This window comes from Typopeltis vanoorti, chromosome 18 (assembly GCF_054136105.1).
Source record: "Typopeltis vanoorti isolate ZY-2024b chromosome 18, IOZ_Tvanoo_1.0, whole genome shotgun sequence".
Taxonomy (NCBI): Eukaryota; Metazoa; Arthropoda; class Arachnida; order Uropygi; family Thelyphonidae; genus Typopeltis; species Typopeltis vanoorti.
This window is the reverse complement of record NC_143566.1, coordinates 85,531,839-85,545,525: the sequence shown is the minus strand read 5'-3', so window position 1 is coordinate 85,545,525 and position 13,687 is coordinate 85,531,839. Positions and strand designations below refer to the sequence as shown.

Sequence of the window (13,687 nt, the reverse complement as noted above, 5' to 3'; positions counted from 1 at the left end):
AAAAGGAATTAGAGATGATAAAGGTGACATGAAAACAGGAGAAAAAGATATCCTTGAAGTATGGAGTAATTACTTTGAAAAACTGCTAAATGAAACAAGCAGTGATGACAGCACAGTGATAAAAAACACCGACCAGGCATGCAGTCAGGAATACATATCCATACTTGAAGTAGAAAAAGCCATCAAAGGCTTGCAATGTGGAAAGGCAGCAGGAGTAGATGATATTTGACCAGAAATGCTGAAGTATGGTGGTATAAGAGTCTTACAGTGGCTGCACTTCATAGTTCAGAAAGCCTGTACAGAGGGACAAATTCCCGATGATTGGAGTAGAGCTCTCATAGTACCCATATATAAAAAGGGAAATAAAACTGAATGTGAGAATTACAGAGGTATTTTCCTACTGAGTGTTACTGGCAAGATCTATGCAAGTATACTTGAGAAACGGTTGAGAAGAATTGTGGAAGAAAAGCTTGGTGAAGAACAAGCTGGATTCAGGCCAAATAGAGGCTGTCAGGATCAGATCTTCACTTTACGATAACTAGTCGAGAAAGCATGGGATTATATAACAAAGATCTGTATTTAAGTTTTGTCGATTTGGAAAAGGCATATGACAAGGTGCCGAGAGAGAAGCTATTCAATATGCTGCAGTTATATGGTGTCAATGGGGCATTATATCAAGCAATACTTAGTCTTTATTTGAGTTGTAAGTCAGCAGTTAGAATCGAAGGAAGTACAGGAAGATGGTTTAATGTTAAATCTGGTGTGAAACAAGGATGTACATTATCCCCTCTGTTATTCATTATCTATATGGATCACATTATGAAGGAATGTGGTATTAAACCTGATATCAAAATTGGAGATGTTAATGTCAGCTCTTTGCTTTATGCACACGATGTTATATAGTTATCAATAAATCTGCTACGAGTCTGCAAGATTCTCTGACTAAATTGAATGGCTGTTGTAATAGATATGGTATGAAGGTCAGCAATAAAAAGACAAAGACAATCAAATTGACAGAATCATTGAAAATGTCAACTGTGTTGTGAATGGAGAACCTGTGGAACAAGTAAAACATTTCAGCTACTTAGGTACGATTTTTACTGAAGATGGTAAATTAAATATAGAAATAGACAACAGAATCAGCAAAGCTGGTATGGTGGGAAGTCAATTGAATAAATTCATATGGAATAAGAAAGAAATTAGTCGGAACACTAAATTAGCCGTATACAAGACAGTGTTCAAACCAGTTTTAACTTATGGATCTGAGAGCTGGGTCAGAAGTATAACACTTGACCAAAGACTAGAGACCGCAGATATGAGAGTCCTGAGAAAGATTAGAGGCGTGAATAGATGGCATCAATGGCAATATCATATTAAAAATGAGGATATTAGGAAAGAACTTGACATTGTCAGCATCCAGGAATGCGTTAGCAGAGCTAATCTCAGGTGGTATGGTCACTTAAATAGAATGGGAGAGGAAAGATTAGCAAAACAAGTGTTCTCTGCCAGGTTGGCAGGAAAACGACCCAGAGGAAGACCAAGATATAGGTAAATTGATAGGGTACAAAGTGCCTTAGACGATAGAAATATAAGATCTGATAATGTTGGAGTCTTGACAAGTAACAGAGTGATTTGGAGGAAAATTGTAGATAGGAAGTTAGTAATGATGTAATTTTTTCATGTAGTACTGTCATATCCTGTACACCCCTTGAGGGTACATGGCAAGAATTTGATGATGATGATGATAGAAGAGAGAAAATTATATGTGAATGTAAATTATGAACATTATTCTAAAGAACTTTGTGGACAGACTCTAATTAGATAGTTAACCTCCTTCTGAGAATTAGAAGAATTGTTTGGAAGAAGTCTTTTGTGTTGTATGTGATTGAGTTAACTTAACAAGATTAGGATTTGGATTTTTAGTAACTGAGTAACATTAGAATGTTTGTTTATATTATCTTATGAATAGCTTGCAGAAGGGAATTTTAGCTTAACATCATATCATTTGCAATCTATCCCAATTTTCAATTACTGTGTTTTACGATGCTTTATAATCTTTGATTTAATTTAGAGTATGTTAATCTCTTAACTAGAGTTTCCTTATTTAGTATTGAGTCAAAGTGAATGTATGAATTTTTTAGTGTATTTTGTTTTGATATTCCAATAAATATGTCATATTTACCTAAACCTGAGTCATGCCTGATTACGATTCCAAACTACCACTTATAAAAATAGAACCTCTTTTGGCGGAAAGGAATTAGAAAGTGTATAGAATTATAGATTTAGGTCACAACTGCAGTCTGAATCTATACAGCCGTATTAAAGTAACATATTGTTTAAGAACGCCTCAGATTCTAGTATTGTCTCTCTGAGTAAGGATCTTTTCTGCTATAGGATACTGGCTGGTGCAGCATAATATAAATTTGCCAGTATCCGAAGAGGAAACAATCCTAGATGTAAGTATATTAGGCCCGATATCTGAAGAAGTAGATCAGCGATTGAAAGAAAGGGAAGTATAAATCAGTAAAATATAGAGAACGCAATGACATAACACTACTGAATAGTCCTCTTTACACACACCCATATTTTCCAGTTTATAACATATTGGTACTGTAAGTTTATGGCTCATATAGGAATAAACATGACTCGAGGGAGAGAGAGCGTACATATTCTCTGGAAGATGTTGAAAGTAAATTAGTTTAAAACTAGTTCTCTATGTGGTTATTTATTCTCAAACATTTCATTAATAAATGCATCGTTGCATGACAGATTGCAAATAAATAATGGGTAATCAACACACCAACTTCTAGTCTTAAAACTACTTTTGCCAAATTAAAAATGCTAAAAGTTAAAATGCCATATGCATTATTTGCCAAAAATATTCCCTTAACATATCAACTGTATTTCTACTTTTTAACAAAACTTGTTAACAATGGATAAGTTCTGTTGAAATCTGAGTAGAAGATTAAACTTCCAAGTCTGTTTATTAGCCTGGAATATCCACACCTTATCAGTTAAATGCCCCTTATAATATTCACCTAGCACACCCATGAAATAGCAGTATAATTGATATTATATTTCTGCATTTATTGCTGTTAAAGACTCCCGAATTGTTTCCTGGCTTCGTGTGATTCCTAAAATGAAACACAATATACTATTAATGCTTCATGAAGAGAAAATTTTCGAAGTGTAAACATTGCATCACATTCACATTAATAGCTGGATGTGTGGTCACAAATACAGATACCTCTGAGCCCTTTAAACACATGTGCAGATAACGCAGTTTGTCAAATTCTTAGAATTGCAGTGGTTTTAAACAGCCCCGGAAGATAAGGCAGGGTATGTGCCGAGACAATAGAACTCGGAAGTTTTTAGTAGCAGTGATTGGTTATTGTGTTCATTTAATCCAACTGAACATTGTCGTTTGCCATGAGTTGCTGTTTTTGTTTTCTGAGTTTCATCTGTTTTATGTGTGTGAAGTATGAACCGACTTGCTTGTGACACCGATATAGACAAGATTTTTAATATATACTTATAATTTCTATAAATAATTTATAACTTTTTTTGCCCATATTTAAAATAGGAAAGTGTTGACGATGTACTGAATATCATGTTTTCTGCCAGAGCTTTTGCAAATTGTATGATCATAGTCGAATGACGTTGGAATCTCTGTATAATAAGTAAAATAAAGTAAAACGAGTTATTTCAGCCTGGGTTTGGTTTAATTCGGAAAAATAATAATTTCCCAAGTGATTTTTTTCAATTTGTATGCATATTTTATGGTTGTATTTAAAAATCATATCAAAATTCAAATTATCCATCTCACTCTAGTATTTGCCAATGATACTTTAATCTCATCACAAAGCAAAAACCCTTTGTGCTTCTCATAAACAGCATGACTGAAGATTTTTAGCAGACCCTGGCACTAATTCATATTACATTGCAAAATGCTACAATACCAAATGGTACACATGCTTTCACATGTTCACTGTTCATTTTAATTTTCATCTTGTATTTTTTCATTGTTTAATAGGATACATTTCTTTAACTTTTTAACTCTTTTGTTACATAAGCAAGCTCCTAATGAAATGTACTAGTCAAGATTTTTAGTTTAACAAATTATTTTATGTTATTTCACCTCATGTGGTCATTATACCAGAAATCTATCATCTCACTTTTATTCATTATATTTATATAAAATGTAACTTATATACTGTATTTCCTAGCTAGATAAATTAGTGCTGCTTTGTGTTCAAATAACTAATACATAATGTTCATTAAAATAACCAGCACCCTATATATAAGGCATTTTATAAGAAACTATAAATATTAGTCTGTGCAGTTAGCTGAGTGGCTATGCACTTCACAATCATATGCCTGGGAAAGGAGTGTCCTGGGTTTGATTGCCGTCGCTGATGTGAGTAGCTTAGGATCTTTCTCAGACATAGCCAAGTTAGCCGGTCTTGGGTGTAGACCCAAGAGTTTTTCTCCCCAGTTTATCTGGGGCTTTTCCTCCCACAAAGTCCCGATCTGAATCCATTGGATTTCAAATTGTAGTTAGAGCTTGAGAGAGAGATAGAGAGAGAAGCCTGCAAGAAATGATGCCACAGCAGTGCCAGCCTGAAGGTGTATTTGGAGTGAGCAGTGGCAGTGTTTTCATTGGATGTCGTGTGTGCCACCACTGATATGTGGCCTCATAGACTTTGGATGTGGATGAAGGCAAAAAAAAAGGGGGGCATCGAGTGCTGCTATGTGCACATTTATACATATAGTTTGTTTGTACAGAAATCTGTAAATGATTTACTAATAAAGGTTTATGTACTGTTTAAGTTGTAGTAATATACTAGACACATACATGAAACACACACATACATATAAAACAGGTCCACATTGTATTTTCAATATTAAATCCACTCAAAAAATAAATGAAATATACATTTCTAAGGTCACAAATGAATAAAAAGTTACCTCATCCAATAGAGCAAGATGAAGTGGTGTATGCTCTGTTGACAACTTAAAATAACTCTTTTCTGATACAGTATAATCAACCCATCTCACAACTCCTAATCCAACAACTGGAAATCTGTTCGTTGATTTAGAAAAAAAAAAAAAAAAAAAACTCAATTAACTTTATCCATACGTTTTATATGCACAAATTAAATAACTGATTACTTTTTTATTAACCTTTAAATGAAGTACTTAAATACTGAAGAAACTTAGTTTTAAATAAATGTATTTAATGGTATTTTTGATCTCTGATATCAAGAATGTCATTTATTGATTCTTTGTATCAATGTGTGACATAGTAGTTGCAACCTAACTGATTTCTGGAAATCATCATTAAGTGTGCTGTTGTAAACTGAACCCCAATTTTCCATAGGCTGTGTGTCATAAATTAGGGTTGCCTTTTTGGAAATAGGCTGAACTTAATATGGAATGAGACAATTGACACTTGGAGGCAACTTTCATCCCTTTTGTTTTGGATCTGCAAAGGCTTAACATTTCATGTTTCTCTTCTAATGTTATTGCTTCCCATTTTTTTATGTTCTCAAATTCATTTTTCCTCTTTATGGACATATTTGAAGGTGTGTGTGTACATGTGCACATGTAGTAATGTAAATAACTAAACTGATAATTAACGAAGAGCAAGACAAACTACAACATGTTTGCTCCAACTGCAGGCCAATTTCCTTTGCACCTGTAATGTGATCAGTGTACAAATATGTATACAATATTTTGTGATAGAAAACATTTATTAGATAAAAAAAAATAAATAAAACCATAGCAATTCAGTTATTAAAAATCATTCATACTAATTAAAAACTTTTTAGTCTAGGTTTCATGCTCTGGTTTCAGTGAGGTGATAAACTGCCATTGAAGTATATGTATCGATTGCTTCATTTATGTTCCACATCATTTCATAGTCATAATGGAAAATTTTCCAGTTGTAAAAGTGGGGAAGGGGTCGCAAAGCAAGGATCTACTGTCCTTTTCTGTGTGTATATGTGCATACATACATATACAATTCAGATGTTATTTTTGCAATGATGTTCAGTTTACATCATATTTAGTATGCTGCATTCAGGTTACTGATTTTTCCAACTTTTGCATAACAGTTAATTCTACATGAAAGCAAATCTATGTAACCATTTCAATTATCAACTAAGACACATGTGAGGTTAAAATCACATTTCCACTGGTGTTGGTACAAAGTATAGTTTTGCTGATGATTCACATGTGTGATGTGCAGAACTACTGAAATCACCTGATAATATTCGCTATAGCTCAGCTGGTAACAATCACATCCTCAATGTAATGAGTTCAGTTTGAATTTCTTTTGAAAATGCAAAGAATCTTTGTAAGGACTTTTCAAGCTATGGTGAATTAGATGATCTCCAAATAGTGATGGCAGGGCTTCCTTCTGAAACTTCAAATGCTTCATTTCTGAGACAACAAAATCATGCATTCAGACTTGACTCATTAAACAAACAATGAATGTTGTGCATTCAGGAAGCTAGAAGAACATTTACCAAGATAATCAACATTAAAATTAGAGTAAGAATCTAAAAATAAGGCAAAATATTGGTTCTTTTTGTATTTAATAAAACCATAATCATCTTTATACTTTGATAAGAATACAGAAGATAAATAACAGGGAGCCACTGAGGCTATTGAAAAAGCTTAGAAATGGAGGAAAGCATACTGTAAAAGGAATCAGATGATAAAGGTGATGTAAAAAACTGAAGTCAAAGAAAAAATATTTTAGATGCCTGAAATACTTAGTTTTGAAAGATTGCTAAAGGAAACAAGCAGTGACAGAGCAATAGTCAAAAATATTCAAGAGGAATGCTATCACAAATGTACATCAATACTTGTGGAAGAAAAAGCGATCAAAAACCTGATATGTGGTTATACTATAAAACTTATAACTCTATATGTGAACTAGAGAGGTATAAGTTTTACAGTGTAACTGCACTGCATGATTCAAAAGGCCTGGTCAGCAGATCAAATTCAGAAGAATTTCTCTAGAAGCATTCTAAGTAAGATTTATACAAGAATACTTAAGAGGTAAAGAAAAAACTATAGGAGGAGAAAATTTGAAGAAATACAAGCTAGTTCAGGCCAAATACAGGTTTTCATGATCAGATTTGTTTTAAGACAGACAGTTAAGAAACACAGAAATATAACAAGAATCTATGTTGAAATTTTGTACATCTGGCAAAGGAATATGAAAAATGCCAACAGAAAAGCTATTCAAAACAGGGGAAGTCTGGAAAGTTCTGATAAACACTTAGAACAAAAATGATATTAAAGCAACTGATATAATCACAAGAAAGAACACATCTAAAAACCCTCCATGTTTCATCAAATTTTAATAATTTGTTCTTTTTCTTTTGGGATATATAAGATATAAAATTAATTAATTTTTGTTCTAGTGTTTATCAGAACTTTCCTGAATCCCTTATAATTATATGATATAAATTGAATATTATTTAAGGCTGTAAATCAGCAGTTAGAATTGAAGAAGAGACAGAATGATAGTTATGTAAAATCAGGTGTGAGGAGGAAAAAAAGGTGCACGCAATGTCAATTGTTATATATTGTTTATGTGAATCACGTTATAAAGTGACATTAGGTCGCTTTCTTTCAGAATTGCAGATGACTAAAAATTCACTTATCAAAACTGAAGATGTTAATTTCTGCTTTTTACACAGAACATAGTTTTAAATAATTAAAACTATACGTTACAAGTCTAAATCAAATAAGCTGAATAACTACTGTAACAAATTTAATAGGAAAATCAGCAATAAAAAGAACAGAACACTGAAAACATCAGCTGAATCCTGATTTAAAGAAAACCTATAATAAGTAAAATATGTATGGTAGGGAATCAACTGAATAAAATTTATATGGAATAAAATAGAAATTAGTCAAACTATATACAAGAAGTGTTCAAACCAATTCTCACTTATGAACCTGAGAGATGAGTTAGAAATAAAACACTTGATCAAATACTGGAGGTACAGATATGATAGTTCTGAGAAAGATTAGGGGTAGTGAACAGGTGGCTTTAATGGCAGAATCAAATTAAAAATGAAGATATTAGGAAGCAACTTGACATTATTAGCATTCAGGAATGTGTGAGAAGAGCTAATCTTAGGTAATATCATTTAAACAAAATGGGAAAGGAAAGGTTAGCAAAATATTCATTTGAAGTCAGAAAAAGAACCCAGAGGAATAACAAGATCTAGGCAGATTGATGTGGCTAGAGATGTCTTAGAAGACCGAAATATAAGATCTGACAATGCTGGAGTCCTGACTGATAACAGACTAATTTTTGGATTTTTTTAGAAAAAGTGGAGATAGGAAGTCAGTAACAGCAAAAACTTTTCATGTAATATCGTCATTCTTGTACCCTTCACGGTACACATCAGAAACTTGATGCTGATCATTATATAAAAAGATGGAAGCAGGTTTAATGAAATATTACAGTCAACAATTTGGTGAAAGACAAGAAAGCCTAACTTCCAAGAGTAAGATAATATGAATTTAATGAAATCAAATAACATTTGTATATTTGAACTGATATTACATCTAAAAAGTAAAGCATACTCAAGTAAGGAATTAAACTGTACCTTATACACTGGTATAATGTACTAAGTTCTGCAATTAGTTCAGATGATCCTTTCCTCTCATTACAAATCACATGAACTTTTTCTATAGCTTGAGAAGTTGTTTTTACTTCCTCTTTATTTAAAGATTTTCTCACTCCCTGAAAGAAATAGAAAAAAATTATTTAAAAAAAAATAATAATAATAATTTACATTGTCAGGAGTGTTGACTACTTCTAAATGGAGTAGTCAACACTCTTTATCCCCAACTTTTCAAAATGTTTGGCAGCCAGTCTCCATCATTATCACCATGAAAATTATAAACTATTGCCAATCATAAATAGTACATTATCATAGATAATATATTTTATGTTCTACAGCATATTGCAGTAATTGTGTGTTGTATTTCTGATCTTTTTTTTTTAAACAAAGTTTCTTACATGGAAAAAAAATTAAGTGTTGAAGTCTTATTCAATCATTCCATCTTACAAATCATAATGACTGTCTTTCTATTACATGAGTATGGGATAATTGTAAGTGTTGATGATAAGTACAACTGATTTCTTTTATCATCATCATCATCTTCCTTATACCCTCTTTTACCTTGCGGTGTCGAGGGTCCATTGATCATTGGACCTCACTCCGTTTACAGGATAAGGTGGTCAGCCTTATGCCCCGGTGTATCCTATGGCCTGTAGTGTTGAGTTCTCAAGGCCAGTTTGCCTGCATTGTGGGATGAAAAACCCCAGAATAAACTGGGGAAAAAACCCTGCTGTCCACGCCCAAGACTGGCTAACTTGGCTATGGCTGAGGAAGATCCTTCAGCTCCTCACGTCACCAACGGGAATCGAACCTAGGACACTCCTTCCCCAGGCATATGGTTGCGAAGCGCATAGCCACTAGGCTAACTGCACGGACCCGATTTCTTTTAGTGTAAGGATAATACAAGTCAAAGTGGAGGTAATCCCGCAGTGGGGATAGATGCTTGTGATTGTCTGTGGAAATATCAGTGGTGGTGGTCGGCAGTAGATTGCGTTGGTGTAGTTGCGGTCAATTGGGGGATTGTGAATGGTGGAAGCAGAGTTGTAGAGTAGATGCCCTCCCTTGATGAGTTTTTGGGCTCCCTGGAGGTGACAACAAATAATAATAATAATAATATATAATTTCCTGGGAAACTGTTACCAACAACTGCATTAAATAATTTTATTTTTTTTAATTACCACCCTCCTCAACAGTGTGTTATTCTAGCTATTATATGACTACATGACTATTATAACAATATTTTTCTATTCTTTAGTATTCAAATTTCTATTATTATTCTTCAGCTCACTCTGATGTTTTATGATGTAGAATATGTGTTTTTGTTTAAAGTTAAATTTAGAAACATTCATGCCTCCAGTCAGTGACTAGAATTGAACCTACAAGGTTTTTCTTCTGTTAATTTAGGATCAAACATTACAACAAGGCTACACAGACATTCTAGAGAAGAATGCGATATATGATTTAAGTAAATGTTAGTACAATTCCTAATAATGAAAAACACGACAGTTATAGCAACAAAAAGTTATTAGCAGTTAATAGATTTATGCTTTATGGATATGAGTGCAACTGCAACATCTCATCTTCTCCAAGTGTCAGATTGAATGACCTGTCATAACTAAGTAACTTAGTTTCACAAAAACCTGAATAATAATACAGGATGGTTAATCCTACCTGCAAAGTTTAGGTCTGTGAACAACAGCCTTGCTATTATCCAATTATAGTAAATATACTGAATAAAATAATCTTTAAAGAAGAATGCAAAAATTATCTAGGCACCTAACCTAACCGTTTCACAAATCTCAATACATCAATGGCTACAATTACAGATGGCACTCCCCTATATAGACTTTCCACTAAATCCAAAATTCAGTACTTGTAGTGAATCTTAACATGTTAATCTTTACTACCTCAAAATGACATTCTAACTCTTCCCAAACCCACTCTACAGAATTCAGATTAGCTTTTAATTTTTCAGGAAATGACAACGTATATTAGAATATTAATTAAAAACATTATTTAAATTAAGGGGATATTAAGTAAATTCAAGAAAATCGACTGTAGAACCCACACTATTTCAGACATTAAAAATGTATTGTGTTAGGGACCACAAGATGGCAGCACTTGTTGAGCCACCTCTTCACTACCATTTAATTAGTGATAGACTTGGACCAACCATCTCTGATTGGCTACCAGTGGAGATTGAACTGCCTACTCAGTCTCCAAAAGCTAGATAGAGCTAAAATGGCCTCACCTACTCCCTATATGGGAATAAGTGTTAGTTGATTTTTTTTTGTGGATGGAATTTAATATGCATTTTGCAAACATATAAGTGCATCCTGGTGAGTTAGAAGAGAAAGAGAAGAAAATTTGATATTTTAAATCACTTGGCAACCGATATGGTTGGAAGTAAATTTTATATATCTCCTCTGGTGGTAAACAGATGAATATCAGGTTAAATAAATCCAGTTTTAATCATCTTCAATAAATCAAAAGTGGACTGGTTTATTTTTTTGATTGGAAATCTATGGTTTATTCATTGCATAAAGTGGAGAACTATACCCAATGGCAAATTATAATGGAAAAACTAATTAGGAATCATATCTAAGACATTGTTGATAGGGATCACTTGTTGGGCAGAGTACAGCATAGTTCTGTTAAGTGAAGATTGGTTATGACAAATTGGCTTACTTTTTATGATGAAGAGAATTCAATATAAGCAATATAAGCAAACAATGTGCAAGACACATTGGTTGCACGTTGTAATTTAAGTTTGTTTTTTTCACCTGGTTACGAAGTAAATTATATTTGACAATATTATGTTCTTTAATATACTATACTCATATGATTTAAGTTCAAGTATTAAAAGCAAAATTTTTCTCTTTACTGATGACATGAAACTAAGCAGAGTGGTCCACTGTTTGAGTGAGAATAATCTTGAATGATGAAAGAGTGAATAAGTGGGATTTAATTAATGTGAACAAATGCAAGTGTATGTGATTTAGTAAGAAATAATTATCTGATTATGATTCCAAATTTTACTCACCAGTTTTACTGAATGTCAAAAAAATCAAAGGTATCCAGAAAGATTGACTATGTATGTGTACAAGGATTGTATCATGTAAATTATGAGCATCAGTTAGTTGTCATCTGATGAATTTACCTAATAAGGGATTTAACTAAAGATTGTTGTAAAAAGTTTTGTTTGTTTTTTTCACTTGGTTACGAAGTAAATTATATCTGACAAATTATATTCTTGTCAAATCCAAGTTACCTAAGTATAAGCAAAATAAGTTTGCACATGAGGTATCTTCATAATTCCGGCCATATATATTAGATAGCAGAGGTACAATGCATTAATCTCTACCACCAGAGGGTGTAATACAAAGATAATGAGGAACAGAAAACAGATATTTCACGTTTTCATACAAGAGAATACATGGAATGGCCTAAAGGCTAAATGTTAAATTTATATAACTTCAAGAAAGAAATTAGTTATGGAGGATAAGTTAATTACAATTCATTTAAAATGATTATCTAATATGCCAATGTTAAACATTTATATACAAACACATAATACCAACAGGTATTGCTGTGTTTGTGTATAAATGTATGAAATATAAATAAAAATTACTAAAAAAAAATAGACTAAACAGATAATAAAAGAATGAAGGGAAGGAGGGAGAAAATGAGTTATGAGTGAATATATGCAAGACAACCTAGAAGTGAATTTCAGGGCTGGGCCACAGTGTCAGCATACAGTATATAGTTCACCTGCTTCCCCTAGCATTTGTTTTCCTCCAGTTTCTTGCTTGCACAAATATAAAACTCATATTGACTACTTTTGAATAACAGTTACATATACATCCAGGTACAATTATGATTTCGATAATTCATGGAGTTCACACTCTTCCTACTATAGATTGACTTGAGTTGCCTAACAGAAAGTCGCTAATAAATTTAAAATATTCTGTATTTAGATACAATATAATTATCACCCATTAGAAATGAGATATATGAGCAAAATAGACATATCTAGTTAGTTATTTGCTAAATGGCTAAAACTTAAGTAATCAATGAAGTCTTAAAACGGAACTAATTTCATTATTGTTAAAAAATGTAAAAAACTAAGAGCATCACCAGTTCACATACTACTTATTCTATATACTACCAGTTCACATACTACCTTAATAGATAACCATGATTTATCACCATACTCGATTCAATTGTTCCGACTTAACTGATGAATTATTACATCTGTAAACATGCATGCTTGGACTGACATGCGTATTTTGTAATGAAATATTGATATTAAGTTTTAGATAATAGTAACAATAAGACACTGGCACTTCCAGCCAAGACTGGCTAACTTAAAATATCTAAAAAGTCTAAATAAAACTTATCATAATATCACCTTTTCTTGGAAAAGGTGATGTTATGATAAATATGAGTATTATGCTTTAAAATCCATTGTAGACAAGTGGTAGTGAAACCACTCAATTATAGAAGTATATAAACATTAATATCATTATAATCTAATAATATGGTTAATATTAAGGTACTAAATTTCAATTTAAATGGAGTAGTTTTCTGTATTGAAGTAGGTTAATCATGCAGTGTTACTATACCTTTTTATATGTTTCATAAACACTTGCAGCATATGCTAGCAAGAAAATATATTTTGGCTTATGCTCAGGATTTAATTTGGCACCAGGTCTGAAGAGAGCTTCCATTAATAATTCTATATGAAAAAAATAAAAGTTCATCAGATTGCATAGAAAGATTCTGAGTGAATTTTATTATTTTTAGGATATTATTTTAAGAGAGATTGTGCTTTAAAACCCACTGTAACTTTATGTATAATTTAAGAATATTTTAAAGCCAATTTACAAACAAATTTGTCAAAACATTCAAAACTCAGAATGAGAACAGTATTTATGAAACATTTTAAATTTGTACATTGACATAAAAAAACAAATTAATAAATGTATTTTGTAGCATATGATTTCATTAGTGATTTGTTAATTATGTAATCA

General features: G+C 32.3%; 1 protein-coding gene across 3 annotated transcripts in view; it reads right to left on the bottom strand.

The window, feature by feature from the left end:
- Positions 1-13,687, bottom strand: part of TH1 (negative elongation factor complex member TH1) — a 152,112-nt gene that overhangs the window by 41,812 nt on the left and 96,613 nt on the right. For all 3 annotated transcript variants that reach the window (XR_016549864.1, XM_090408755.1, XM_090408754.1), the window contains 3 exons: positions 13,280-13,392; positions 8,637-8,773; positions 4,969-5,083 (listed from right to left, as the gene is read on the bottom strand). Coding sequence is in view for 2 of the 3 variants with exons in the window: in XM_090408755.1 (XP_090264881.1) it covers positions 4,969-5,083; positions 8,637-8,773; positions 13,280-13,392 (365 nt within the window). In the remaining variant the exon portion in view is untranslated. The remainder of the gene's footprint in view (positions 1-4,968; positions 5,084-8,636; positions 8,774-13,279; positions 13,393-13,687) is intronic.